This window comes from Anguilla rostrata, chromosome 7, assembly GCF_018555375.3.
Source record: "Anguilla rostrata isolate EN2019 chromosome 7, ASM1855537v3, whole genome shotgun sequence".
Classification (NCBI taxonomy): Eukaryota; Metazoa; Chordata; class Actinopteri; order Anguilliformes; family Anguillidae; genus Anguilla; species Anguilla rostrata.
The window spans coordinates 31,753,118-31,779,560 of NC_057939.1; the positions used below are offsets into that span (position 1 = coordinate 31,753,118).

The 26,443-nt window shown below is 39.7% G+C and overlaps 1 protein-coding gene across 5 annotated transcripts in view; it reads right to left on the reverse strand.

Annotated features, from left to right (window-relative positions):
- The window catches only part of tbk1 (TANK-binding kinase 1), a 251,835-nt gene that overhangs the window by 108,026 nt on the left and 117,366 nt on the right, over positions 1–26,443 (reverse strand). For all 5 annotated transcript variants that reach the window (XM_064341969.1, XM_064341968.1, XM_064341971.1 and 2 more), the window contains one exon: positions 8,730–8,808. In XM_064341969.1, the coding sequence (XP_064198039.1) occupies positions 8,730–8,808 (79 nt within the window). The remainder of the gene's footprint in view (positions 1–8,729; positions 8,809–26,443) is intronic.

Below are 26,443 nucleotides of genomic sequence, written 5' to 3' on the forward strand. Positions count from 1 at the left end.
TTTTACTGATTGAGACTTGGTTTTTGCATCAAAGTTCAAAGAGTCTATGCTTTACAACAGTGTAGGTGTTACAGGAGTGGACCCTGAATCAGTGATCGATGAAAGCAAAAATTAATGAATGCTATTTTTAGACACCTGTGTCTAATTGGGAGCTTAAGAAAATAAATAAATTGGGAAATGAAAAGCTGCAATCTAATCACCCTTAAGCCTCCTTTTCACTAAGCTTAAAGAGATTAAACATCTTAAGTCTTTCCTCATAGCTTTTATCTTTCATACCACAAATCCATTTGGTTATTCTTCTCTGAACCTTTTCTACAGCCTCTTGTAGCACGGTCCCCAGACCTGCACAAAATCTTTCACACAAAAGTGTGTTTGAACAATTGTATTGTATAAGGTAAGTATAACTTGGATTTATACTCAGTACTTTAGGCTTAAAGTCCTAAAAAATCTGTTTGGACTGGTGAAAACTCAGGAAAATTGATGGCCTTTTTGATCTGTATTAAAATTGCACCAATTGGCCAGTGGCGGTGCTATCGCAATCAATCAGGTATTCAATATATAAATTATCATAACCTAAAATTAATAAGATTCCACAAAAAAAGTGGAAATAGGAAATTTCCTATTTTGAATTTTCTGAAAAACACATAAATGCTCCTCCAAAGGCGATTTGCATGAAACTTGCACTAATATGGTCAGGGGTCAGTTCTCTTTAAAAGTTATATAAAGAAAGTTGATACTACAAAAAACATGGGGCATGGCTTATCACACAAATGCTAATAACTCCCAAATTGTTTGACAAAATTGATTGAAAAAAAAAAAGATTTGTAAAAAGACTGTAATCAAGTGCATGTAGGATTCTGCACTAGTGACTCAGTGTGTATGCATAACCAACTTTGGTTAAACCCAGGGAACATACCAGTTAGCTTATATTTCCCATTTTAAGGTAGTGTACTTAACTTGCATTTTACATTACATGACCACTTGTGAATGAGAATAGGCAGGGATGTGCATCAGAACATGGGGGAAAAATCAACAACTCAAATGGGTACTTCTGCTGCAGACGTCAAATGATCTGGTGCTCCACCAACATGTGCCAGGTTGGGAAGAAGAAATAACTGACATTGCTTGTCTCCCTCTCCCATTGAATCATGTAGTGCACCCCAGCAACACAACTGTGATGAACAAGCATCTAAATTGTTGGTAAACATAGCTCAGGAGGTAAGAGCGGTTGTCTGGCAGTCGGAGGGTTGCCGGTTCGATCCCCCACCCTGGGCATGTCGAAGTGTCCCTGAGCAAGACACCTAACCCCTAATTGCTCTGGTGAATGCGAGGCATCAATTGTAAAGTGCTTTGGATAAAAGCGCTATATAAATACAGTCCATTTACCATTTAAACTTTGTTTATAGTTTATAGTATAGTTTATAGTTGTAGTTTGCATGAAACTTGCACTGATATGGTCAGGGAGAACTTCTCTTTAAAGGTTATATAAAGAAAGTTTCCATGTGAAAAATTCTGGTGGCAGTATGAAATTTCATTTTTCTGCATAAACTATGCTAATTTTGACTTTTTATACAATTGCAACTTTTATTCATTTGTTTGGCACATCAGTCTAAATAAAACAAAAAATTTAACAGTATTACAAATTATCAGTTAAAAAATGTTGAAACTACAGCTAATTTTGTGTCCAACCCAAAAACCTACTTGAATCATATTCTTCTTATTGGCAACTTGGTGAAGCTACAGCAGAATTTTCAATATTTAAACAGTTATAACTTGTGACCACATTTTCATACGAACATGATGGAGAGGTAGTGAGGAATAGATGAGGGTTAGTTATGTCCCAACATGTAAAACATAATTGAAAGAGGGGGTATATTTTCAAATCACTGTTTGTGGCAGTTATTTACTGTTAGCACCATAATGCTTGGGACATAGACATTTTTTTTCTTAATTTGTACAATACAAATTTTAGACTTGTAATCAAACAAGTCACATGTGGTTAAAGAGCACATGCCCAGCTTTTATTTAAGGGTATTTTATACATTTTGGTTTCACCATGTAGGAATTAGAGCACTTTTAAACATAGTGCCCCCATTTCAGGGCACCATAATGTCTGGACATATTAATGCTATATAAATAAAAGTAGAATAAGGAAGGTCCAGCCCATTCTGACGATCCCCAGCATTCCGTGTTTTGTATTACTCTCCCTCAGAGTGCAGATATAGGCTCCGAATATTAAAAACAAACAGGACTAAACACTTTTTAAAATCCCAACTGTCATTGGCTTTCTTCATAACTTATAGTAATAAATTATTAATCTGCAATTATTTTTATTATTCTCATGTTTATCTTTTGTCAAGGGTATGCATATTGTTATTTTACAATTGCCCCATGGGGATAATGAAGACTCAAACTAACTAACTAATACTTTGTCGCAGGTCCATTGCATGAATTGACTGCTTGAAGTCTGTGATCCATAGGCATCAAGTGCTGAGTATCTTCACTTGCAGCCGTACATGTCCAAACCATAACAACCCCACCACCATGTTTCACAGATGAGGCAGGGTTCTTTAGATCCTGGGCAGTTCCTTTTGGCTGCCTAACTTACCATCACTCTGATACAAGTGAATATTGGTCTCACCTGTCCACAGCACCTTTCTCCCGAGCTCTGCTGCCTCTTTTAAATTATTCTTAGCAAACTGCCACCTGGCCATCCTGTTTTTGCAGCTAAGTAGTGGTTTGCATTTTGCAGTGTAGCCTCCCTCAGTAGTTCTGTTCATGAAGTCTTCTGCAGACAGTAGTCACAGACACATCCACGCCTGCCTCCTGAACAGTTGGGCAGGTGTTTGGTTTTTCTTCATTATGGTGAAAATTCTTCAGTCAACAACTGCAGAAGTCTACAAATCTAAAATTGTACAGAGCCAGAAAAAACTGTCTCGCTGCATATTATTACTACAATGTTATTTTAAATAATAATAGTACAAATGTTATGTATTAAGCCTGATACGTACTCAGCTAGGTACTACAAACGTAATGTCTGATTGCAAAAATTATCTTACGGCAATGTCTTCTCCTGCCCAATATGGTGATATGAAGACTGAAAAAGCTGCATTGCCAAACACACAAAACTGCAACAGACACCTCCATTATTTGTAGCTCTTGACTCATTTCTCATTCTTCTCCCTCATTGTCTCCTCCTAAGAAGTGTGCACTTTGGTGCTTTTTCACATCCTTCTGAATTAAGTTTGTGATTAAATTTTGAAAAGGCAGAATATTTAGCAGATTAGGCCACAGCCATAGCCTTTCCACACTGTGGTGCTGAACAGAGCCACACTGGGGTCATCACTGGTAAAAGCTTTATATGGTCTTTCTAGCACTGTTTGTTAAATCCTGTCCTACGTCAAACATACAGTACTTTCCATAGTGATTCACACAATTTTGTTTTCAAAAAGGTGTTACAATTATTCACACCCATTTTCTGTATTTTTGCACCCTGCCTTTGTAAGGCTATCACTATTAAGTCAACTTCAGCTGTGTTTTAGTGTTGACAAACCTGTTTACTTTCTTGTTGGTCAAAATAGCAGATGACGGGGTAGCTGGGTAGTTTACTCGGTAAAAGAGCCACTTGTGGTGCATAAGTGAGCACCACGGTCTCAGATCAAATCCGGCCTGTGCCAGAGTGTGTATGGTAGCCCTGCAGGGCTGGTGCACAATTGGCTTCATGGCTCCCAAGGGATTTATGGGTCTTCACCATCCCCACTATCTGCATGTGTGGCTTGTAGGGATGGTGCCGAATACAATACCACACTTGACAAAACTCAAATAATGCATTCTCTCTGAATGTTTTAGCCCCCCCCCCCCCGAATTTGTCAAATATTATTCGGATTAGGATCTTTAAAGAACACTTATTTAAGGAACAGAAAACACCCACAAGAAATCGGAGACAGTACACATGTTGGATCTTTATTCTGCTTGGTTATTGCACCCCGTTCCCTGTCTTTCTGGTAGCTTTGCCTTCTTGTCTCATATTGCCAGAAATCTCAGCATACCTTGTGGATGCGAAAACTCAGCGCCACCTTTTGCAAATATAATGACTGAACACAATCGTGGCATTCATTCTACAATGGAAATCAAATATTGTTCAGAAAGATCTTCCCAGCATTGTTGCAGAAGTTCCCACAAATGTGGTGCACATTTGCTTTGCTTTCACCCTTCTGTCCAGTTCAACCCAAGCCAGCTCGATGGGGTTTAAGTCCAGAGACTGTGCTGGCCATTCCATGATTTGAAGCCTACCGTCTTGTTCTTTTCTTCTAAGATAGTTCTGACATACCCTGGACGTATGTTCTGGGTCATTATCTTGCTGTAGGATGAACCCCTGACCAACTAGGCATTGACCAGAGGGTACTGCATGGCACTGCAAAATGCTGTGGTAGCCCTTCTGGTTCAGGGTGCCAGTCACTCTGTGCATGTCGCCAAATCTGGATCCAGCAAAAGAGCCCCAAACCATCACACTTCCTCCTCCATGTTTGACAGTTGGTGTCACACACTGAGGAACCATGCTTTCACCTACTTGACGCCATACAAAAACTCTGCGTGATGAACCGAAGATTTCAAATATTGATTCATCGGTCCATAAGACCTTCTTACAGTCTTCAGTAGTCCACTGCCAGGTAAACCTCTTTTTCTTATTTAGCCATTTTAGCAATGGCTTGATAAGAAAAATAGGTTATTTTTCAATAACCTATTGATAACCTGTCAAACCTGCAGCTCGAAGTCTTCTCTTCTTGTTGAAACTGAGACTTGGTTACTTCGACCACTGTTAAGCTGTGCTTGAAGCTGTTGTCCTGTGAGCTGCCTATCATGCAAGCTGTTGACTCTCAGAAACTTCTCTTCTGATTCTGTTGTGGATTTGGGTCTGCCGGACCCCTTCCTGTCAAAGTTTACTCAAGTTTCCAAGTGCCTTTCGATACTGCAGGAAACTGTACTCACTGACACCTTGGCTTTCTTTGCAATTTCTCTAAAGGAAAGACCTATACTTTTAAGGGTTATAATGGTCTGTCTGTCTTCCTTTATTAATTGCCTTTTTCTCACCATTATGATAGCAATATATTACTTCCTGCAGTGCAATATTGTCCAAATAATGCTTCAGAGGGTGTAGCAATACAGTCTGTTCCAACACTGATTTTATACAAACAGAGGGTTTGTAAGTAATAAACAAAAATTGAGACACCTGTAGGAATTATTAGCATCAAATTTCAAGGCTTCATTTACTTCCATTGCTGCAGAAAAGATGTAAGTTGTTAACAGATTACTTGTTCCCTGTAAAAGTCCTTTTTTATAACACTGAAATTTACATTATTTGTCAGTTTATGGTAACCAAAACCTTTTTTTTTAAACCTCTGGTAGTTTACCACTTACCTTTGTGCCATTTCAGGTCATTCACTGGACTTGAACTGCTTAAATTTCAATAAAATAAGAAAAATGGGGGTGTTCATACCGTAGTGTATGTAACAACCCCCCACCATTTAGAAATACAAACATTGAAATTGATCCAGTTAGGGTAAGGGGACGTTTGAGTAAAAGCATAATAGCAGAACATGTATTCCATCCTGGGAAGACTTTTGATTTTTTCTTTAATTTATCCAAGCTTATGCAAATCAAGCGTAGATGAAAGGTAACAAAAACAACAAAACATGTTGGCTTTACAATCTGTAGTTTAAAAGAAATTTCATTAGGACTTCATTGCACTCAGTAGTTCCTAATGAAGATGAGGAACTACTTTTTGAATTATAAAAACATATTTTTTTCAGTTTATAATTGACTTCAGTGTCCCTCAGGTATGGATGGTGATGGTGTTCATGCAGTTTGTACTATGCTGTTTGAGTAAGAAAGAGAAACTATGTTTTGATTTATAAAAACATCTTGCCTATATTTGAAACTTGATTTGACTGTTTGCTTGATCTGACCTCAGTGTCATACATGCCTGTTATAGCTATATAACATATAGGTCATTGTTTGTTAAATACAGCTTTGAAAAGCATATTACTTGTTGTTAAACTGGACTATTATTGATGTTATTGTAAAACAATGACTTTAATGCTTTAATATTGCAACAATATCAGTGCCAGTGATTATATTATGTAAAAAATCTAGAATTCGGAGCATTTTATACAGTTTCTGAACTAAACTCCACCCACTTCTGATTTACATCTCGCCCACTTCCATTTTTATCTGAATACAAACAGAAATACAAATAATTTTGTTAGTTGAACAAATACACATAAATAAAAAAGTTCCATCTCTGTCCACCCCTACTGGCTTGTGGCTGCCATGTGAAAACAAGCAGCTGGCTGGCACTGTATGTTTCGGAAGAGAACCACGTGTTGTCTGCACTCTCCTGAGCCGGCAGCAGGGGATGTACATGAACATGCTTGTACATAGTTTTCAAATTGGATATTCCAAATTCAGGTGGGAATGGAGATGCCAAATTACAAAAAAAAAAAGACAAATTCTGTCAATGACAAGTAATGACAAGGTAAGTGGAATCCCTTCAAAGAAGATTCATGCTTGGCACTGTCACTGAATGTCACTGAAGTGTATTTGTCCAAAAATACTACATTTAGGCTACGTTTACACCACAGGTCTTGATGCCCAGTTCTGATTTTAGATTATATCCAATTTTTATTAAAATGCAAAAAAGTATGAGAATACCGCATTTTGAATCACGTGTGAATGAGAATGACCGGGAAATTCCGATCTTTACGTTTAGATGACGGTCGCATTGGCAGATATCTGATTCCTATCGGATTTATTTTCTCATATGAATGTGGCCCAAAACGGATCCAAAAACATCCGATTCAATTTGCTTTTTCCTGTTTACATGTTCATAGTACATATCTGACCTGTGCCACAGGTGAGCAAAAAATCTAAATTCGGTCACTTTTACCAGGTGGTGTAAACGTAGCCTTAAAGTGAACAACATGTCAACTTCAATGTCCATGGTTAATTTTGAATGTTTCCGATTTGACTTCAGAACGTTTTTTTCAGACTGGTATGCCATCCCGCCAAGTTATGCGAGACACTGTCTGGAGTTTCAGATCCATCATCCAGCTCCTCTAAACTGCACTATTCCAAACTATACCATTTGGTCTTTTATTATTCCTGAGCTTTCACCTCAGCTGTAACCTGCTTAACGCATCTTATTTGCTGTCTGCTAGTCTACGCCAGGCTGCCCAGTGGAGGATGGGCTCCCCCTTTATAGCTGGGTTCCTCTTGAGATTTCATCCAATTGGGGAGTTTTTTCTCACCGCCGTTCGAGGGTTTTCTCCCGACTGGGAGTTTTTTATTTTATGTACTTGCTGTTTGGGGGTTCAGAACTGGTGTTTGCTCTGTTTGCTCTTTTTGCTCTGTCTTTTGTCTAGATACTCTATAAAGTGTCTTTGTGACAGTTCTCTGTAAAAAGCTCTATACAAATAAATTTTAATTTAATTGAATTGAGAGATTGAATGGACTTGCTATAGGCTACTTTCTGTCAAGAGCGTCAGAGCTCGTGAACTGAAATTGAAGGATATTGCTGATCATTTTGTAAATGAAGGCTCATCGGATGCCTGTCAAATGAGTGAGTACAAAAAATGCCATTCAAGGGAATTTGTGTTGGGTTTCCGATGGTACCAGCCTCTTATAATTTGAAATGGGCCACCATGTCCATTTGTCTTAGCAATTGTTTTTTCATTTATACAGCAAAACAGCAGTGGTAAGCGGTAAACCTTGATCATACTGTAAAATTTCAGATAAGGATAACCATAATCCACAGGCATTTCTTAAACAGTTAGTTCACATTTTCAGACCCAGGTCCACTCAGCTAGTCATCACAAATTATGTGATTGGGGTAAATTGGGGGCTCACACTCTCCCAACTCTTATATTCACGCCTAACTCTTCTGGCCGTTAGCTTTGTTGGCCAAATAATATTGATATTGAACAACGGCAGTGTAAATATTATCTCATTAAAAACAACAAACAAAAATGCCAAGTTACTCACACTTACAAAGAACTGTCATTCAAAATGTTGCCCCTCTCCCGAATCTACCCCCCCAATTGCAGCAGTTTAGATCCGGGACTGGTTAAAATGCATGTGTGTTTGCATGTATGTATGTGTATGCATGCCTCTCGTAACCAACATTTTTATATGCATTACTGTTATCAGTTACTCATAACAAAAACTGATAACAGTATTTACAAAAAGAAATGCGGTTTGATTAAAAACACGTTTTCAATGTAAAAACATACCAAGTTACTCAAACATACAAAATACTGTCTATAAGTCATTAAAACTGGCTAAATCTAGACCTGCCACTGAAAGTACTGATATCAAAATTCGGCCAAGTTACAAGGAATATTGGCTATTTTACCTGACACAAATTAAACATGCCATATTCCAAAGCAATGCTGCTGTCCAATGTCTCCTAAATTATTTAAAGTAAGTTGTCCCTGTGAGTAACGTGGCATTTTTGTATGTTGAAAACATGTTTTTCATCAGATATCACTGACAACAATATGACATGCTTTACCTGGCTCAACACAGACAATGTGAAAATACTACAGAGAGCAACCTATATGTACTGTTTCTTTAAATTAACCATGCATATAAATCATACCAGAGAACTACCTACATGAGTACTCTATAAGAAAGTGTCTATATGCAATGCCTCTTAGTGACTGTATACTCACTCTGACAACTTTTTTCCGCATCTCAGAGATTTCGTTGAATTCCGAGGACAGCACATTCGCCTGGATCAAAACATCACACCTGAAAAAACAGCATTGAGCTTCAGTGTGCTAAAAATCAAGAAGAACTGATATGAGACCACCAACATTTATTATGTTCCATTTCACTCCTATGTAATTTGAGGCATTTTGTCATTTTCATTTATAGCACTGTATTTTGAAAGTGCAGATATATTTAGAAACATGAAACACAGTATATTTTATGCTGCACATATCTAATACAGGGATCATATAGTGACATGCTGGAATATACTGCATGCATTAGAACTAAGGTTGAGTATTGTTTGTTCCATTCTAGCAGGCAGCATTATCGTCAGCTGCATGTTAACTGTTAGTGGTGTAATGCTTATTTAGTGGTTGTGAGGTTAGCACTATTCGCTATGTGATGATGACTCAAATCAAAGGAACATTTAAACCAGTTTATATGGATTCGGGTGCCTAGAGCTAACAGGATGGAGACATCTGGTTGATGTGTAGGGTCTGACATTTGGTTAAAGATATAGCAGAGCTGTCCATTTGGCTGCCAAATAGGCTAACACAAAGATATTGAATTTGATGTTGGTGATATCAGATTTTTTTATGACGTTCCACTTAAAAATTGGAATGGATTATTAATTATTATTATTAATAATAATAATAATAATAATTATTATTATTATTATTATTATTATTATTATTATTATTATTATTATTAATAATAATTATTATTATTATCTTGGTGTTACTATTTTGTTTTCTCCCACAGTTTTAAAAAAATAATTCTGGTAAAACAGCCTAGTTGCTGTATACAAAATCTGGCACATTCATAGAGGGTTCCTCCAAATGCCTAATGAGCAAATTGGCCATACAACAAACAGTTGAAAATGCAAACTACAGTTGAGGCCAAGCGTTTACATACACCTAGGCTAAAGATATTCAAACTCAGTTTTTCACAACTCTGCACATTTCATGTTACCATATATTTATTTTTGCAAGTCAATTAGGGCATCTACTTTGTTCACATCAGAGGTAATTTTAAAACAATCGATTAGAGACAGATTTATTTCAGCTTTAAATTACGAGTTAACTTAACTTTTAATAGGAGTTAACTGGGAGTTAATTGGCACCTATGGCTGTATTTAATGGCCTACCTTTAGAGCCACTACCTTTTTGCCCTTGATACCATGGGATAATCCAAGCAACACAGCCAAGACTTCAGAAAAAAAAACATTGTGGACTTCCACAAGTCCGGTTCCTCCTTAGGAGCAATATCAAAACAACTTAAGGTACCCTAAGCATCTGTACAAACAATTGTATGCAAATATAAAAAAAAATCGCACAGACCCTGCATTGTTCAGGAAGAAGGCACAAATTAACTCCCAGGTCTGAACAAACTTTGGTCAAAAAAGGTTCAACTGAACCCCAAGACAACAACAAAGGAACTGGTGAAGAAGTTAGAGGCATTAGTATGGTGGCTGAGATGTGTCAATGCTTTGCGTTGAAAAACAAAAGCGCATTAACGAAAAACACAAATGCAAAAATCACAACACAAATGCAAAAGCCACAACATAATGGAAGTGAGCAACAACAGATGTTGACAATGAAACGGGCCGACTATTATTGCCGGCGGACTATTATTGCCTACACATGTGGAAGAGGAAAGTTCTTTTAGGGTGACCAGATGTCCCTGTTTTCCGGGGACAGCCCCCGTTTTGGGTGGCCTGTCCCTGGCTGGAGCTGTCTCCAGAAATGTCCCCGTTTTTAACTGTGCGTTAAAAAGACCGCAAAGTGAAATAATATTTTACGTGGCAAGAAAGACCGGGCAGCACAGCCTACCAGTTGACGTCTCAATCGCGTTGTACTTGTTTGCACCATAGTTTATTACAGTACAAGTTACCATGGTCAAAATACATGAAACCGGAATTGTCCCCCTTTTATTCCGTAGATAACATTGGATATTTTAATGATATATTGACTGCCGAACTGGAAATGTCCCCGGTTTCCATTTCAGAAATCTGGTCACCTTAAGGTAGGCTAAGTGAAACATTGTTCGCTAGCTAACTATGATTACTATCGCTATGTGATTGTCACAAATGAGCAATGTTGTTCAATGTCTTTATATTTTCATATTTACGTACTCAGCCATCTAACGTTAGGCTATTATGAAGCTAGCTATGTAGTAACGTTAGCATTACGTCATTTAGCTAACGTTAGTCAATCAGATGAATGTAACCTAAGCTGTACCCGTGTATGGAGACATAGCGATATTAGGCTAACGTTACAACGAAAGTAGATTAACTGTAGCAGGGTGTCTGCAGGTATCAGGAAGTTAAATTTAAGACTTTTTAAGACATTTTAATGCCACCTAGAATGAAATTTAAGACCAAAATAAACATAAAAAGTTAAAGATTTATTACAGTGAAATAAGAAATACATACATTTGCCTGTGAACAGTATGCACAAATTCTGTGGACAATAAGCCAGGATTGTATGTGCAAAAACAAACCAAAACAAAGGTTGTCTAATGGTGGAAACACCACTATACAGCTTGTATCTCTCCAGACCCTTTAGCACTGTAAATGCTTGCATTAGGGCCAATGATAGGGCCCTGAGGTAAGAGACATTATGGCATGTGCCTGAGTTCAGCTGACTTTTTCTCCAACTCTGCTTCAACCTCTTTCACCTCAGTGCGTTTTTCTTTGTATCTCTTCCTGAGAATGTTCGACTTAGTGATCAGCTGGGCCATGAGGGTGCCTGAAAAGTAGTGCACAGACATTTGAAAAGTAATGCACAGAGACCACAAAGAAGAGTGTATTTCCGCTTTGGGAGACCTGCTTGTTGACGTCCATGGCCTTAGCAATTATATACAGAAGCTATTGAAATGTTGGATTTAATCATTTATTTGACTGCTGATAAACATTTTAACAGGTCGGATCCACTGCAGACACATTCTAAATCATATATACCTTGAAAGACGGGATATGTACTTGATTTCTGTCTTACGCTTTTTTAAATTAGGTAAGCCTACTTGTTTTTTTGCCTCACTTCCATTATGGAAACATATAGCCTACAACCATATATAAATTATTTACATTGGAAAATACCAATTGAAATACAGATTCAAAACAAGATCGTAATTTGTGGCTAGAGATTAGGTAGAATATAATAACAAATTGTATTTATTAGATTAAGCAAGATAAGACATTTCTGTTGATAGACCACCATCTAGCTAGCCCATAAATCATAGTTTTGATTATTAGCTTGTAAGCCATGATTTTCTGTCTAATATTGGCCAGGCCAACCAGTAAAGCTCGCCTATAACATAAACATCATTGAGGAAGCTAAACACTAATATTGAAGGTTACTGATGAGCCAACTTACCTTGAAATGTTGAAGTAGGTCCTGCACAGTTGAATGGCCCAAAAACTGTGATCCGTAGTACCTTGACTGAACATGGTCATTCACCCAGTAACATAAGTGAAGGTCCAGTTGCTTGTTTTTTGTTGTTTGGTTTAGGCTCTCGTCGAACATTATCACAAACGTGCCCTCGTTGACTTCAGCAGTAAGTTCTTTTTTTATATAAGGAGCCAATCCAAATCTAGCTATGTATCCGGTCTTGTCTTTCCCACAAGTAAATGTCTGCACAAGCTCAGAGTCTGGAAACATTGCTTTAAACACATCGTCAATTCCCTCATTGGATCGCTAAGAGTGGTGGCTTGTCACCGTCCTCAACACCAAAATCACCTCAGCTCTCAATGTAGGCGTAGAGCCACAGCGAGTTCAAAGGTCGGGTGCAGATGTCGATTTAGCTAATGGCGATGGTGTTGCCTGCGAATGTGTTGAAACATTGCTAGTAACGTTAGCTGTGGAAACTGTGCAGAACGAAGCAATTGGAGTCTGCTGGAGTGCTCTTGAATACCGTTTGTGCTTCTCGCTTTGCATATGGGATTCTACCGCCCTGAATCCCATTGTACCAAGCTTAAAACTTTTGCGACATATACTGCATCGGGCTTCGGAAACATTTACAGGCACGGGTTTTAACCACGGGAGTATTCGCTTTTCTCAAGCCATTTATAGTTAAACTTGCATTTACCCATGAAGCCATTAGGTTGCTAGCTTGGCTATCTTACACAGAACGCAGATTGTTACCTCGCTTGACTGAATCCGTAATCGCTCCTACAGACAGTACTACTGTAGAACCGTTTAGGTTGCCTTCAATGTTGCCTGGTAACGTAGAAGCACCCGCAAACTCTTGCGGTCACGTGACTTCACATAATAAGGATCCTTGCGCATTAAAAAAAAAATCTGTTTCTATCGTATTTGGTTTTCTTTAAGTTTATTATTTGGCAAAACTCAGCCGCACCATAGTCAGATTGAGAATACATCACCTAAAAAAATATTTAACCTTTCAAAAATGAATTTAATACCTTTTAAGGCCTTTTTTAAATAAATATACTTTTTAAGGACCTGCGGACACCATGTGTAGAGATTGTTCTGTGCAAATGTTGTGTACGTTACTGCATAGCTAGCTTCATAATAGCCTAACTTTATATGGCAGAGTATATAAATATGAAAATATAAAGACATTGAACAACATTGCTCATTTGTGACAATCACATTGCGATCATAGTAAGCTAGCGAACAACGTTTCACTTACTTCTCAAATGGGCAAGAACTTTTCTCTTCCACATGTGTAGGCAATAATAGTTCGCCGGCAATAATAGTCTGCCCATTTAATTGTCAACATCCGTTGTTGCTCACTTCCGTTATGTTGTGGCTCACTTCCGTTATGTTGTGGCTTTTGCATTTGTGTTGTGATTTTTGCATTTGTGTTTTCCGTTAATGCACTTGTGTTTTTCAAATTAGCAAAGCGTTTTGGATATGCAAATCGTCTGACACGTCTCGGCCACCGTACGTTAGGTACCAAAGTATCTACATCCACCATTAAGAGAATCCTACATCGCCATGGCCTGAAAGGCTGTTGTGCAAGGAAGAAGCCCCTACTCCAAAATCGGCATGCAAGAGCCAGAATGAAGTTTGGAGGTGATCACCAGGATGAAGACCTAGCCTTTTTGAGAAGTGTTCTCTCGACAGATAAAACAAAAATGGAACTGTTCGGCCATAATGATCAGTGCTATGTATGGAGGAGAAAGGGTGAGGCTTTTAATCCGAAGAACACGATCCCAACTGTGAATCATGGGGGTGGTAGCATCATGCTGTGGGGGTGTTTTGCTGGAAAAGGGATTGGTGCACTTCAGAAAATAGACGGCATCATGAGGAAGCCCTGACCTGAATCCCATATAAAATTTGTGGACTGAACTGAAAATGCGTGTCTGTATTTCTATCAGGAGGAATGGGCAAAAATTCCGGCAAAGTATTGTGAGAAGTTTGTGGAAGGCTACCCCAAGTGTTTGATTCAAGTTAAGCAATTTAAAAGGCAATGCCACCATATAATAAGAAAGTGTATGTAGACCCACTGAAAATGTGATATAGTACATAAAAGCTGAAATAAATTTGTCTCTTTGCAATTATTTTGAAATGACCTCTTATGGACATAAAGTAGATACCCTAATTGACTTAATGCAGGAATTGTATGGTAACATGAAATGTGTGGAGTTGTGAAAAATTGAGTTTCAGTGTCTTTAGCCGAGGTGTATGTAAACTATTGGCCTCAACTGTATGACATGCCATAACTCCTGTGCCCTTTGACCTAGAATTGACATTATTTTTCCTGTATTCCTCTCTTCTCATAGAACAAAGTTTTTTTATGATTTTGAATTTTTTGAAAACCCTTAAAAATATTCACCTCTAGATGGTTTGACCAATTTTCATAAAACCTAGAATGTAGCATGTACTTGTAAGTATCTTTAAATATCTATATCTAACGTGGTAAGTCACTGAAATGGTATGTGGGTTTGACTTTTTGCCAAAAAGCAAATAAAACCCAAATCATTTGACATAGAGATGAAACGGTCTGTTGACAACTCCATCCTGAGGACAGCCCTAAAGAATTGGCCAAATAAAACAATAAGGTGGTGCTATAGAGCTCAATGTTGTATGAAAATGGAAGAAATCACAAAAATCTGTTTTTTTTGTGGACATTTAAAACTTTCTACAGTGACAAATCATCTCATTAGGAATACGTAATATGTATGTTTTGGCTTCTGCAATCTTACATTTGTGGCAATTGTGGATTTTGTTTTTTCATATGCCACTTTTTACACTTTCACCTGGTTGATTCATATGAAACTTGGCACACTGATTGACGGTACCAACAGACCATGACGGATTAAATTTTCTGCCAGCTGGTCACAGGCGGCACTACAGCCTCCCAACCAAGACTGACCAAATGTGGTGCCTCCCAACCATGTCTGCCATAGTGGCACTATAGGAGTGAACTGAATTTCGAGGAAATTAAACAATAGCCCCGTAGGGCCGAATGGTTCTGAGCACGGAGAGGAACGGTTCCAATGGTATTTACACCTGGAAATGGTTTGGCACGGAACGCTTACAAACTATCCCCAGCACGATATTTTCGGCACCGTTAGACAACCGTGCTCAGTGCAGCAGAACCGTTTGGGTGGACGGGCTTAAGGACGTAGGTATTCACTGATTGGTTTCACATTACGACAGTTTTGTGACTCCGCATACGGTCTCTTCACGTCCTCTTCCATAAGCTAGGTTGGTAGAGAAGCTAATATAAATAAAAATGCCAGTCAAAAATCATATTCCGTCATAGCAACAAGATAAACCTGACAACAGCCCTAAGATATGCCAATACAGCAGTGAAAACACTGCTCACTAAATAACGAAATAAACGAGACAAAGTTTTAAAAAATGATACCATGTCATTCTACAGTCAATATCTGGAACTAAATATTGAATAAATACACAACCTTACCATTGGTTAAATGCATAGAGATGTCCCTTTCGAGACTGAGTGGTCATATATGTCTTGGACAATCCGTTTGTGAAATATACGCGCATTTATAGCTCTGCGTAATACCACACGTGTCGTTTACGGCGTTGTCGCCCCTTTTAGTACAGTTTGGCTTGATTAACAATTCATTCACGATGTATAACATGTCTAATTTTGCTTTTGGAATAGCATTTTGTAGGTCAGCGTAACCGAAAATTTTACTATCATCGCATTCACTCTGTGGTAGCAGTAAAAGACGCTGCACCTAACAAAACGTTTTTTCATAATTTCTTGGAAAATACTATTATTATTGAGGACTTCTGGGCATAGCTAAGCCTTATATTTGCTGATAGACCTATCTGACATCGTTTTCTGGAGCAAAACAGAAGCGAATTGAACTGCATCGTTGATTTACTGTCTCTGTCTCCATCTACTGAACACAGATAAAATTTCATCATTGCTATGTAAGTAACTGCTCTAAATTTTTCGGTTATAGGCTACACGTTATTTTTGAAATTTAGTGTTTTTAAATAGGTTAGTGGTATTATATAATGTGGATATTTCACACTGTAATGTAAGCGTTAGTTAGTAGTGTAATAGTTTTTGTGATGCATGTAACAGTGATGGTCAGTAGAGGATACGCTAAAAAGAAAAAAACAAGAACGGACCAAAATACACAGAATCCTCATCCATATCGTCAGCCAAAGAAACATAACATAACAAAAACAAAGCAGAATGGGGAGCGACGACAATAACTGGCGCATATTTATTATATACACAACGGGACGCAGTCGCTGATCCACCACGTCATTTGCTGTCGTCACTAGTTTCTCTTAGATACTTCCTAGTCCTGGTTTTAGCAGCCCGACAGACGGAAACAGAAACGGTAACCGTTCCCACGAGTCCTGAGTAGTGCCGAACGGCACGGAGCGGCCCTGGTAACGGTTCGGCCCTACGGTGGAAAAGCGCCTAATGATCCTGTTTCATTTGAAACTAACGCCAGAAGGTCCCCTTCTCACCAGCTCTGGGTCAATCACACGAGAATTTATTATTTGATAATTTAATTTTTTTTATTTGAAAATGCTACTCCCTCTTAATCTGAATATTTTAAAATTAAATAAATATTTATTTAATAAATATATTACTAATAAATATATTCCAAATAAATTACTAATTCTCTGGCACATCGGATAACACATTTCCTCTATGTACAATGAAACTGCGGATCACTAGCAGATTTCCACCAAGGTCCAATGCTGTGGTTACTGACAATGCTAGCAACATGATTGCTGCTTTTGCCCATTTTGAGATTGACTCATAGCCTGATGAAGACAGTGATGCCAATAATGAAGATGCTGATGACATTGAAGGGGCTTCTACATCCGATTTTTCTGGATGAGCTTGATGATGGTAATGTTTCCCAGAATAAAAGATGCTTTGCGCACACACAACCGGAACAAAGCCAGAGCAAAAGAATCAAAACATCTACAACCTGCTACTGTCAAACTATGGAACTCCCAGCTGGAAATGTTCTGCTGAGTGGTCACAAGAGCAGATTGGAATCCCAATTGGAGTTCCAGCAATATCCACTCATGAGAGGAATATTATGAGGCCATGCAAATTGTGGTAGATGATGTACGTGCGTGATAACTGGTGGTACCCTAAATGGCCTAATTTGTTGGTCAGAACAAATGCAGCCAACTCCAGAGTTCCTTTCAAATGTTTAATAATAAAATTATGATTAGGCATGGTACCTGCAAATAAAAAGATGAAGGCAATATAATAAAAATGAAAATTGCATTGAGGTAATACAAATAGAATATTACATCGCTCACAAATGTGCATTAGGGTTAATACAAGCATAGGACTGTAAAATATGAGGAATGTAACCTACCACGGAACGTAAGTATAATACACCAGAACGCAAATATCAATGCTTATAACACGAGGCACAGCCGGAAGGGAATAGCATCACGCATCCGAAACGTGGCTGCAAAATACCAGCGCAAAGAAACGTTTATCTAGTTGCAACAATAACTGCAATTATGCTACTATTGACGGTAATATATTAACACGCATTTTCCCGGTACACTTACGATTTCACCGACGCACACCATAACACAACGAATCATGCAGGCCAAACTTGCAAGGAGGAGTGTCTGCTCTCACAACTTCGCTCGCTACGAATGAATAAATTGGTGCATGCCCAGTGAGACAGTAGGTTAGTGGAGAGATACATCACGTAGTGTGTGCACAGCAAGGGATTTTACACAAAAATCCTCACCCCGTTTCAGTTGGCTACAGATTACATGCAAGGATCAGATTTCATTGCTGCTAGCTACATCATTCCATGCACTCAAGCTCTTCTGAACCAAATGAATTCCAGCCAAGTACAATTGTGACTTGTGAAAAGGCTGAAAGAAGCGATTCAGGTGCCTATCCGTTTACCAGCACAGGAAGATGTATCAAATAGCTCAGTAATGAATCCCCAGTTCAAACGTGCTTGATGCAATACCAATGAGAAGGAAACCCTTACTGCAGAGATCCATGAGCTTGCTGCAAATGTTTCCAACATAAAGGATGCTACCCCTCTCCACATGCTCTTCGGGTTCATGAACCAAACCCTTTCTCTGCAAATTGGAGATTCCACAACAAAGGAGATTGAGGAGTATCAATTTTGCCATCCAACACTTGACAAAGCTGCACCCAATTACTTTCATATCCCTGCAACTTCAGCAGCAGTGAAGTGTCTATTCAGCATCAGAGGCAGGGTCTTCAGGCCAGATCGTTGTTCCCTATCAGACAAGCTCTTTGAAACTCTTATGCTTTTGAAATGTAACATGAACACTTCCCCAATCAAATGCTAATGTTACTGTAAACATGATTACTGGTGTAAAATTTAATTCATAAACCTGAACCTTCTCTCAATTTTAAATACACTGAATATTCTTAAACAGTTTGCCACAAAAAACATGAAATGTGTATTGACCCATGTCTGCTTATCACATAGAAAAAAGTTCCCTCAGGGACAACCATTATTGATTTCCTTAAAAGTTTGGTTATATATGTTGTCATCATATCATGTCAACACATTCATTGCATAGGATTATGTGAAATTCTTCAGGAATTACAAGCATTTTTGCTATAAGCAAGGCTGATATTCAAGTTGATTAGCTTACCGCAGCAGAGTGTTTTGAAGCAAGACATTTTTTTCCTTTAGTGCCTCCTACTGGCCGAAAATCTGCAAATCTTGCAAGCTGATACAACAATGGAGGTAGTACTGTTGTACCAAATTTCAAGCAAATTGATCATTTCATTTAGAAGTAATGGCTATTTTCACCTTTTCCCTTGGCTAAGCATAAGAGATTGAGAAACCTCCTTGTACGTTCACGATGATATATATCAAGTTTTGTGAAAACCAGACATTGTTTTCAAAAGTTATTAGCATTTTTATGATAAGCTATGGCCAGGTTTTTAAAATCAATATTATACGCAAAGTAAGCCAGTTTTGCTCCTTAGGTGACATTTTGTTGTCATTAGGGGACAGAGAGGGAATTTTCTACTTTTTTCCTCCATTAAGAGCTAACAGCTGGTTAGTTAATCTGGCTGCCCTCCTGCTGACAGGAGGATTTGATGGTTTTTTGCCTTCTCAGGAGAAAATCTAGCTGTCATTAGATAATTTGCCTCCATTGTTACATTACTAACTGTTACAACCTGGTCTGGGATCACACTAACATGGTGAATGATAAGGGAAATGGGTAGGGAAATGTACTGCAAACCGACCAGTAACTCCGGTCCCTATCTGCCTATCCAAATCTAACTGAATGCTGACTAGTCATTGAAGCGTACTTGGCACAGGGTGGCTTTGAACGCTAAACTTCGGACAGTTCGCTGATAAATTTAAATCCCGAATAGGGCACTGTCAGATTGATAGATTTGGTGGGGTCGATCATTAATTGCAATTTGTTTATGAATTAATTTATGCCCCCTCTCGATTTAATAATCGTGAATATAACCCTTTAGGGATCACTTCCGGTTGCCCTGTGGGCGGCTCAGCACTCTGAATACTGAACCCAGAGAAGCCGCGGTTCACCCTTATAAACCTTAACACTTAATTTATATGCGAGTGGGATTTTCTCCCAATATATATATATTTATAATCTGAATTCAGATACCCCTGTTCGACTTCGCTAGTGGATCATTCCGTCAACGTGAGAGAGAAACCACAACTCAATGTTTATCAGTAATTTAATATGGAGTGACGCAGCCGCAATCAAAGCAGTGAAGCTTACACAATAAAAACAAAAACCTAATACGACACACAATATATAAAGGCATATAACTAGGGTAACAAAAGGAAGACAGACGGTACTATTCTAGGTTTAACAACGATATGATTATATCAATACAGTAATTTAATATGAAGTGACGCAGCCGCAATCAAAGCAGTGAAGTTTACCCAATAAAACAAAAACCTAATACGACACACAATATACAAAAGCATATAACTAGGGTAACAAAAGGAAGACAGACGGTACTATTCTAAGTTTAACCACGATATGACTATAGATGATTCACACACATAAGCGGTTAAGATAATGTAACACCACCTATTGAAAGTATTAAAATATTAAAAGCTAAGACTGTGCGGACAAGACGCATAATATACTTAAACACAATGGGATCTAAGCACGGGGAGTTAGTAGGTGACGAAGAGGCGCGCATGCAAGAGGATAGAGAATACAGAAATACAAACTTGGCTATGGAGTAAAATTAATGTACAATAGAATGGAGGCTTTCCGGGTTGTACTGTGCTTGATCGCACCGTCGTTAACCAACCACTTAGCTATTAGTCTCACTAGAGGCACACTTGGACAGCGAACAGCAAATGGAAGGTCAATCTGTTGGGATACTTACGAGAGTAGAAGGGACGAAAGAAAAGGAAGGCAGATCTCTGAGACCCCAGCCCAGACGGGATGCGCTGATTTTAAAAGTTACCAAATGTAGCTCGGACCTGACGAACTTGCGCCGTAATAGGCGGTACAGGGACCCCTTCCACGGACGTCACAGCAAGTACGGATGCGTTGGTGTACCAAGACGTAGGCAGCTATGGTTCTGGAGCGGAGAGGACACCCAGAGGTCCAACAGTATAACGGTCCGGGCTTACTAGGCGGGGATACGAAGGCCATGGCACTTTCAGAAAGCATCGTACTCCAGGGCTTAGGTAGCAGATGAAGAATAACACAAGTAAGACGAAACAAAAGATAACAGAAAGAAAATGTAACGGCCCGAGTGTCTCTCGCCTAAAAATACCTGCCAGAGTAGGGGTTGGCGGTTCGGGCTACCATTGGTCGTTTAGAGGCACATCCTCCTATCACTATCGCCTTCCCCTTGGGGGTAGGGTTCGATCATTTTTATTACAATATTAAGACGAATTTGATGAGGTGGTATAATATTTTAACTGTACTAGCTATGGAACATGCTTCGTTCCCCAACCTTCTTCGGGAATTTTGGACAATAACCATACTGAACATGATCATTTTAGGAATTGGTTACAATGAGATGATTAATGCTTCCTTAGTGGTGCCAGCTAGGGGATTCAGAACTGCGGGGCCGTCTATTTCTAATAGCCTGCACTCACTTTGCATTTTGTTTCGGACCAGTTTGGTTAAGAATTGTATTTGGTAATTGTTTAATCTGAACCTACTTTTGTCCGTTCGTTACGTAGATGGAGCGGCCTTGAAATACCTAGGGTGCCTGCTAGTCGTCAGTAGCGTTCTGTGGGAATGCAGTGCAGCGCAATTATCCAGGCGCCAAGCTGTTGCGGTCTGAAGCCATCAGGCTGTGAGAGAGTTTGCACCTCATGCATGGTTCGCCAGGCACAAACATCTGTTCCTATGTGTCTACTATATGTAGATAGATTGTAAGCCCCCCAGTGTCATCAATAGCCTTTGATTCTTGAGTTACGGGCATCTGGCATAGGAGATCTGGAGATCAAGAGGGGAAGAATTAACAGATACAGGCTCATTTGGGAGTTTACAAAGGGATATGGTGTTTTATGTCCTCAGAGAGAGAGAGAAAAAACAAGAGAGGAGAGCAGAAAAAGGAAGGGAATTCTTTTTTTTTTTTTTTTTGGTTGTCCTACAGCACCCTGTATGGGGTGTTAAATTTCCACCCAGAGTAGCTTCAAAAATAATTACAGAAAAATAACAAAGCAAAATAACAAAGTTGTGTCCCGACAGAAGGATTTTTAGTCCAGTTGGGAACACACTAACTGGAGCACTATACAGTGAGCAGAGGGCAAAGTGTGAGTCGAGGTCAAAAATAAACGTACGGTCAAACCCGAAATCCAATCAGCAAACAAAGCAGAGGGGTTAGATGAGAATCAGAATCGAATATGAGAGTGAATCAAATGGACTGCATTTATATAGCGCTTTTATCCAAAGCGCTTTACAATTGATGCCTCTCATTCGCCAGAGCAGTTAGGGGTTAGGGGTTAGGTGTCTTGCTCAAGGACACTTCGACATGCCCAGGGCGGGGTTTGAACCGGCAACCCTCCGACTGCCAGACAATCGGTCTTACCTCCTGAGCTATGTCGCCCCGATATCAGAAACACAAAATCATGAGGCAAACAAACTAGAAGGGCTAAGGCAAGAATTGGAGTCGATGGAAATGAGTCAGTGGCCATACACGAGATCTAATGAGCAAACAAACCAGAAGGGCTAGGTGGGAATTGGAGTAAAACAAAGATCGAATACAAAAAATCAAACAAGGCAATCACTAAACACAACATACCAACCACAAATTTGAAGAGCTAGTCTCCGCTGGTAGGTGGCAAACGGTGGCTTTTTCAAGTCGAGCAACTAGAAATTGAGACGACCAATTAGATGACTACCGGAAAGAAGAAACACATGCAACAGTGACAAATGTGAGCACAAACTTACGACTGGGGTCGTAACACTAACGTTAACTAGTAGTTGTAGTGTGCATAACACACAGGAGCGGCATCTCCAGCGGTTGTGGTGACCAACCGTTTTGGACTTGGCTCTTGACCCTGAGAGTGGGAGAACTGATGAGCTTCACTCAGATAGCTATATCCTCCAAGAAGAGGGAGTTGGTGATAGTGGGGGACTCGGATATTAGGGTGTTCATGCGACAAGGAGTCTTGCATGGCAAGGCTGGGGGGCAACAGGAATCGGGAGAACAGGAGAGGATGTGTAGAAGTAATATTCTGAATGTCTTTGTTTAAATGCTAGAAGTATAAAAAATTTTTTGCATATGACATACAGGACATGGGATTACAGAGGCATTGGTTGGGGAAGCAGATGAATATAATATAGAGTAGTACAAACTTATTAGAAAGGATAGATCCAGTAAAAGAGGTGCAAAGAAAATCCCAATGTGCAGGAAATTCCAGAAATTTACCAACTAAAGCCTAGTGAGGATATTAGGATTAAGTTCATCAGGAAACACGAGAAAAGCCTTAACACAGGAGTATGTTACCGGTCACCAGTTACAGACAGTAGTGTGAATACAATGCTCTTTGTAAATAGAAAACAATCTTGTCAGGAAGGTGAGACTATTATTATGACTGACTTCAATTACCTCGCTCTTAATTGGGAATTGATGACAGGACAAGGAAAAACAGAGGGCGACATAGCTCAGGAGGTAAGAGCGCTTGTCTGGCAGTCGGAGGGTTGCCGGTTCGATCCCCTGTCTTGGGCATGTCGAAGTGTCCTTGAGCAAGACACCTGACCCCTAATTGCTCTGGTGAATGCGAGGCATCAATTGTAAAGCGCTTTGGATAAAAGCGCTATATAAAGGCAGTCCATTTACCATTTACCAAAAAAGAAAGATGCACATCTAATACCCCTTTCACATAGAAGAAAAAAGGAGTTTTCGAGAAGGCTTCGACACCGCATTTATGTCTGTGTGAACACGTTGCAACGGCTTTTAAAATGCCACATCGAAAATGCCTCCCGATGTTTTCGAGGTGCCTCGACTACCGCATTTCTCCCGTGGGAACGGAAAACAGCATCGACAACAGCTTTCTGGGCGGCGTTCAAATTACGTTACAGATCTGCATTCACGCGCACATATCTCTCAACCAAAAAAATGGCATACAGAGGAAATACCTGGACCCACTGAGAACGCGAAAACTAATAACATAAAAAATGCAACCACTTGCACTTCAAAATGTAACATGTTTGTTTGTTTGATTGTTTTGCCGGAAATTACAAGAAGATTGCAATGAAAATAAATAACAAGTAACGTTATAGCTTTGGGCCTACATCAAGTGTGTTACTATGGCAACGGAACGTAAACAATTAATTCACGAGAGTTGAGTTCTACTGTGTGTGAAAGGTAAAGATGGCTCGAATACCGCATTACAAATTCTGTGGGAAAGGGAACCTGTTACCGCAACAGAGGCGGCTCAGATGCGGTATTAGCTGTGTGAAAGGGGTAATAGATATATAGTCTTGCTTCTTTCTAATATCGCTGCTCCGCGATGGACCCGGCATCCTCACGACAGGCATCCATTAGCCTGGTTGCCAAGTGATGGCGTGTGTCATCTCACAGGCGCATTTTTTGATCCGCATTTCAGCCACGAGACTGTGATGTCATTATGTCCGTCTATAGGGGAGCCAGAAACAACACGGCAGCAACAAAACACAAAGCCCAAAAAAGACTGGGATGTAACACCCCCACCCTTAAGACAATAAATAAATTCCATCAAATATCTCCGCATGAACCAACAGCAATTTATTTGTTGTCAAGCATAAGCAAGAACGAACACTTCCCAGGATGTTCTGAACATCTAAAACCATATGGCTAATAATAATAATAATAATGCTAACGATAATAACAATTTTAAAACTCCACCACAGGAGACGCTGACTGTTGTTATGCATGTGATGAAGAAAAACAAGTGGGTTGTGATCAGCCAATCGAGAAAACAAGTAAATGCGCACACCGTGAGCAAGAACTGACCACCAGCTTCAGTCCGTTGTAATGGACCGACATGATGCACAAGCCCTCTCTCACAGTTATACCCAAGACCATACCAAAATAAGTCTTTTGACACATGGTTACAAGCTCCATCCACATCCAGATGACCAGGAAGGCCGTTACCATGAGCAAGACCGTACACTTCACTGCGTCACTCAGATGGAACCACAATCTGATAAAAAAAAAAACCTTCCAGTCGTCCCGAGCTATAGCGTCAATTTGCCTCCACTTGTGCATCAAAATACCGTCTTTCTCAAAGTGCCCTTTCGGCACCAAAGCAACTTCCTCCTCAGAAACTGCATTTTCAAAGAGAGAAGAAATGCCTGAGTCTTTCTTCTGCTCAATAAGCAGCTGTTCTTGTGCCAGAGACAGCCTCTCAAGTCCCTTAGCAATTTCAACCTTACAGTCCTCCCTCACAAGCATGGTTTTATCCCCGTCTGCAGCAGCAGAGGGCGACTGTAAATCAGCATCATGCTTTGCGAAGAACGCGTCACTCAGTCGGAGGGTTGCCGGTTTGATCCCCTGCCCTGGGAGTGTCGAAGTGTCCCTGAGCAAGACACCTAACCCCTAATTGCCCCCAACAAGCTGATTAGTACCTTGCATGGCAGCCTTTCACCGTTTGCGTGTGAGTGTGTGTGTGTCTGAATGGCTGAATGACAGGCATCAATTGTAAAGCGCTTTGGATAAAAGTGCTATATAAATGCAGTCCATTTACCATTTACCATTCTAGTTATAAGCGTAATCTGTTCTGCCCCCAGTTAAGTCGTTCCCCAAAATGAAGGACACACAGAAACACTAGGTCGCACCTCCACCACAACGTGGCCCGTCACCAGGTCAGACTTAAACAGAATAGCATGCAAGGGCATGTTAATACAGCCCATTTCAAATCCCTGTACAAGGACACTGGTGCCTAAGGAGGATTTCTGAGATAAGGATAAAACATACTCCAAAATAAAAGACAGTGCAGCGCCGGTGTCTCTCAGTATTTTAACTGGTTTTCGCAAGCCAGGCTCATCAGTCAATGACACTAACCCATCCATAAGAAATGGCGTGTAATCCAGAAGAGCATCATCCTTTTTACGGGCTGAGATTTCACAAAGTCCAGGCTCAGGCATGGACGTTTTCACAAGAGAAACCCATTACATTACATTACATTACATTACAGGCATTTAGCAGACGCTCTTATCCAGAGCGACTTACACAACTTTTTTACATAGCACTTTTACATTGTATCCATTTATACAGCTGGATATATACTGAAGCAATGCAGGTTAAGTACCTTGCTCAAGGGTACAACGGCAGTGTCCTTACCCGGGAATCGAACCTGCGACCTTTCGGTTACAAGCGCAGTTCCTTACCCACTGTGCCACACTCCCCTTTTAAGGATTCCTTCTTTCTCATCAGGATCCAACAATCAGCCATGACATGACCAAGCTTCTTGCAATAGCGACATACTCTCCCTTTTGCTCCAGATTCCTCCTGCTCTCCACCAGAAACAGGAGTACTGCTCTTTGAAGGACTAAATGAGTCTTTAGGGGATTCCCTCAGGAGAGTGACGTCACTATGACGCAATGGGGATTTCTTCTCACCCGCGTTTTTATGAGTCAAGTTATACTCGTCAGCTAACACTGCTGCTTGTGCGACCTGAGTTACTTTCTGTTCATTCAAATAAGTAGTAACACACTCAGGTACACAGTTTTTAAACTCCTCCATGATAATTAAATCACGGAGTTGCTCAAACGATGTAACT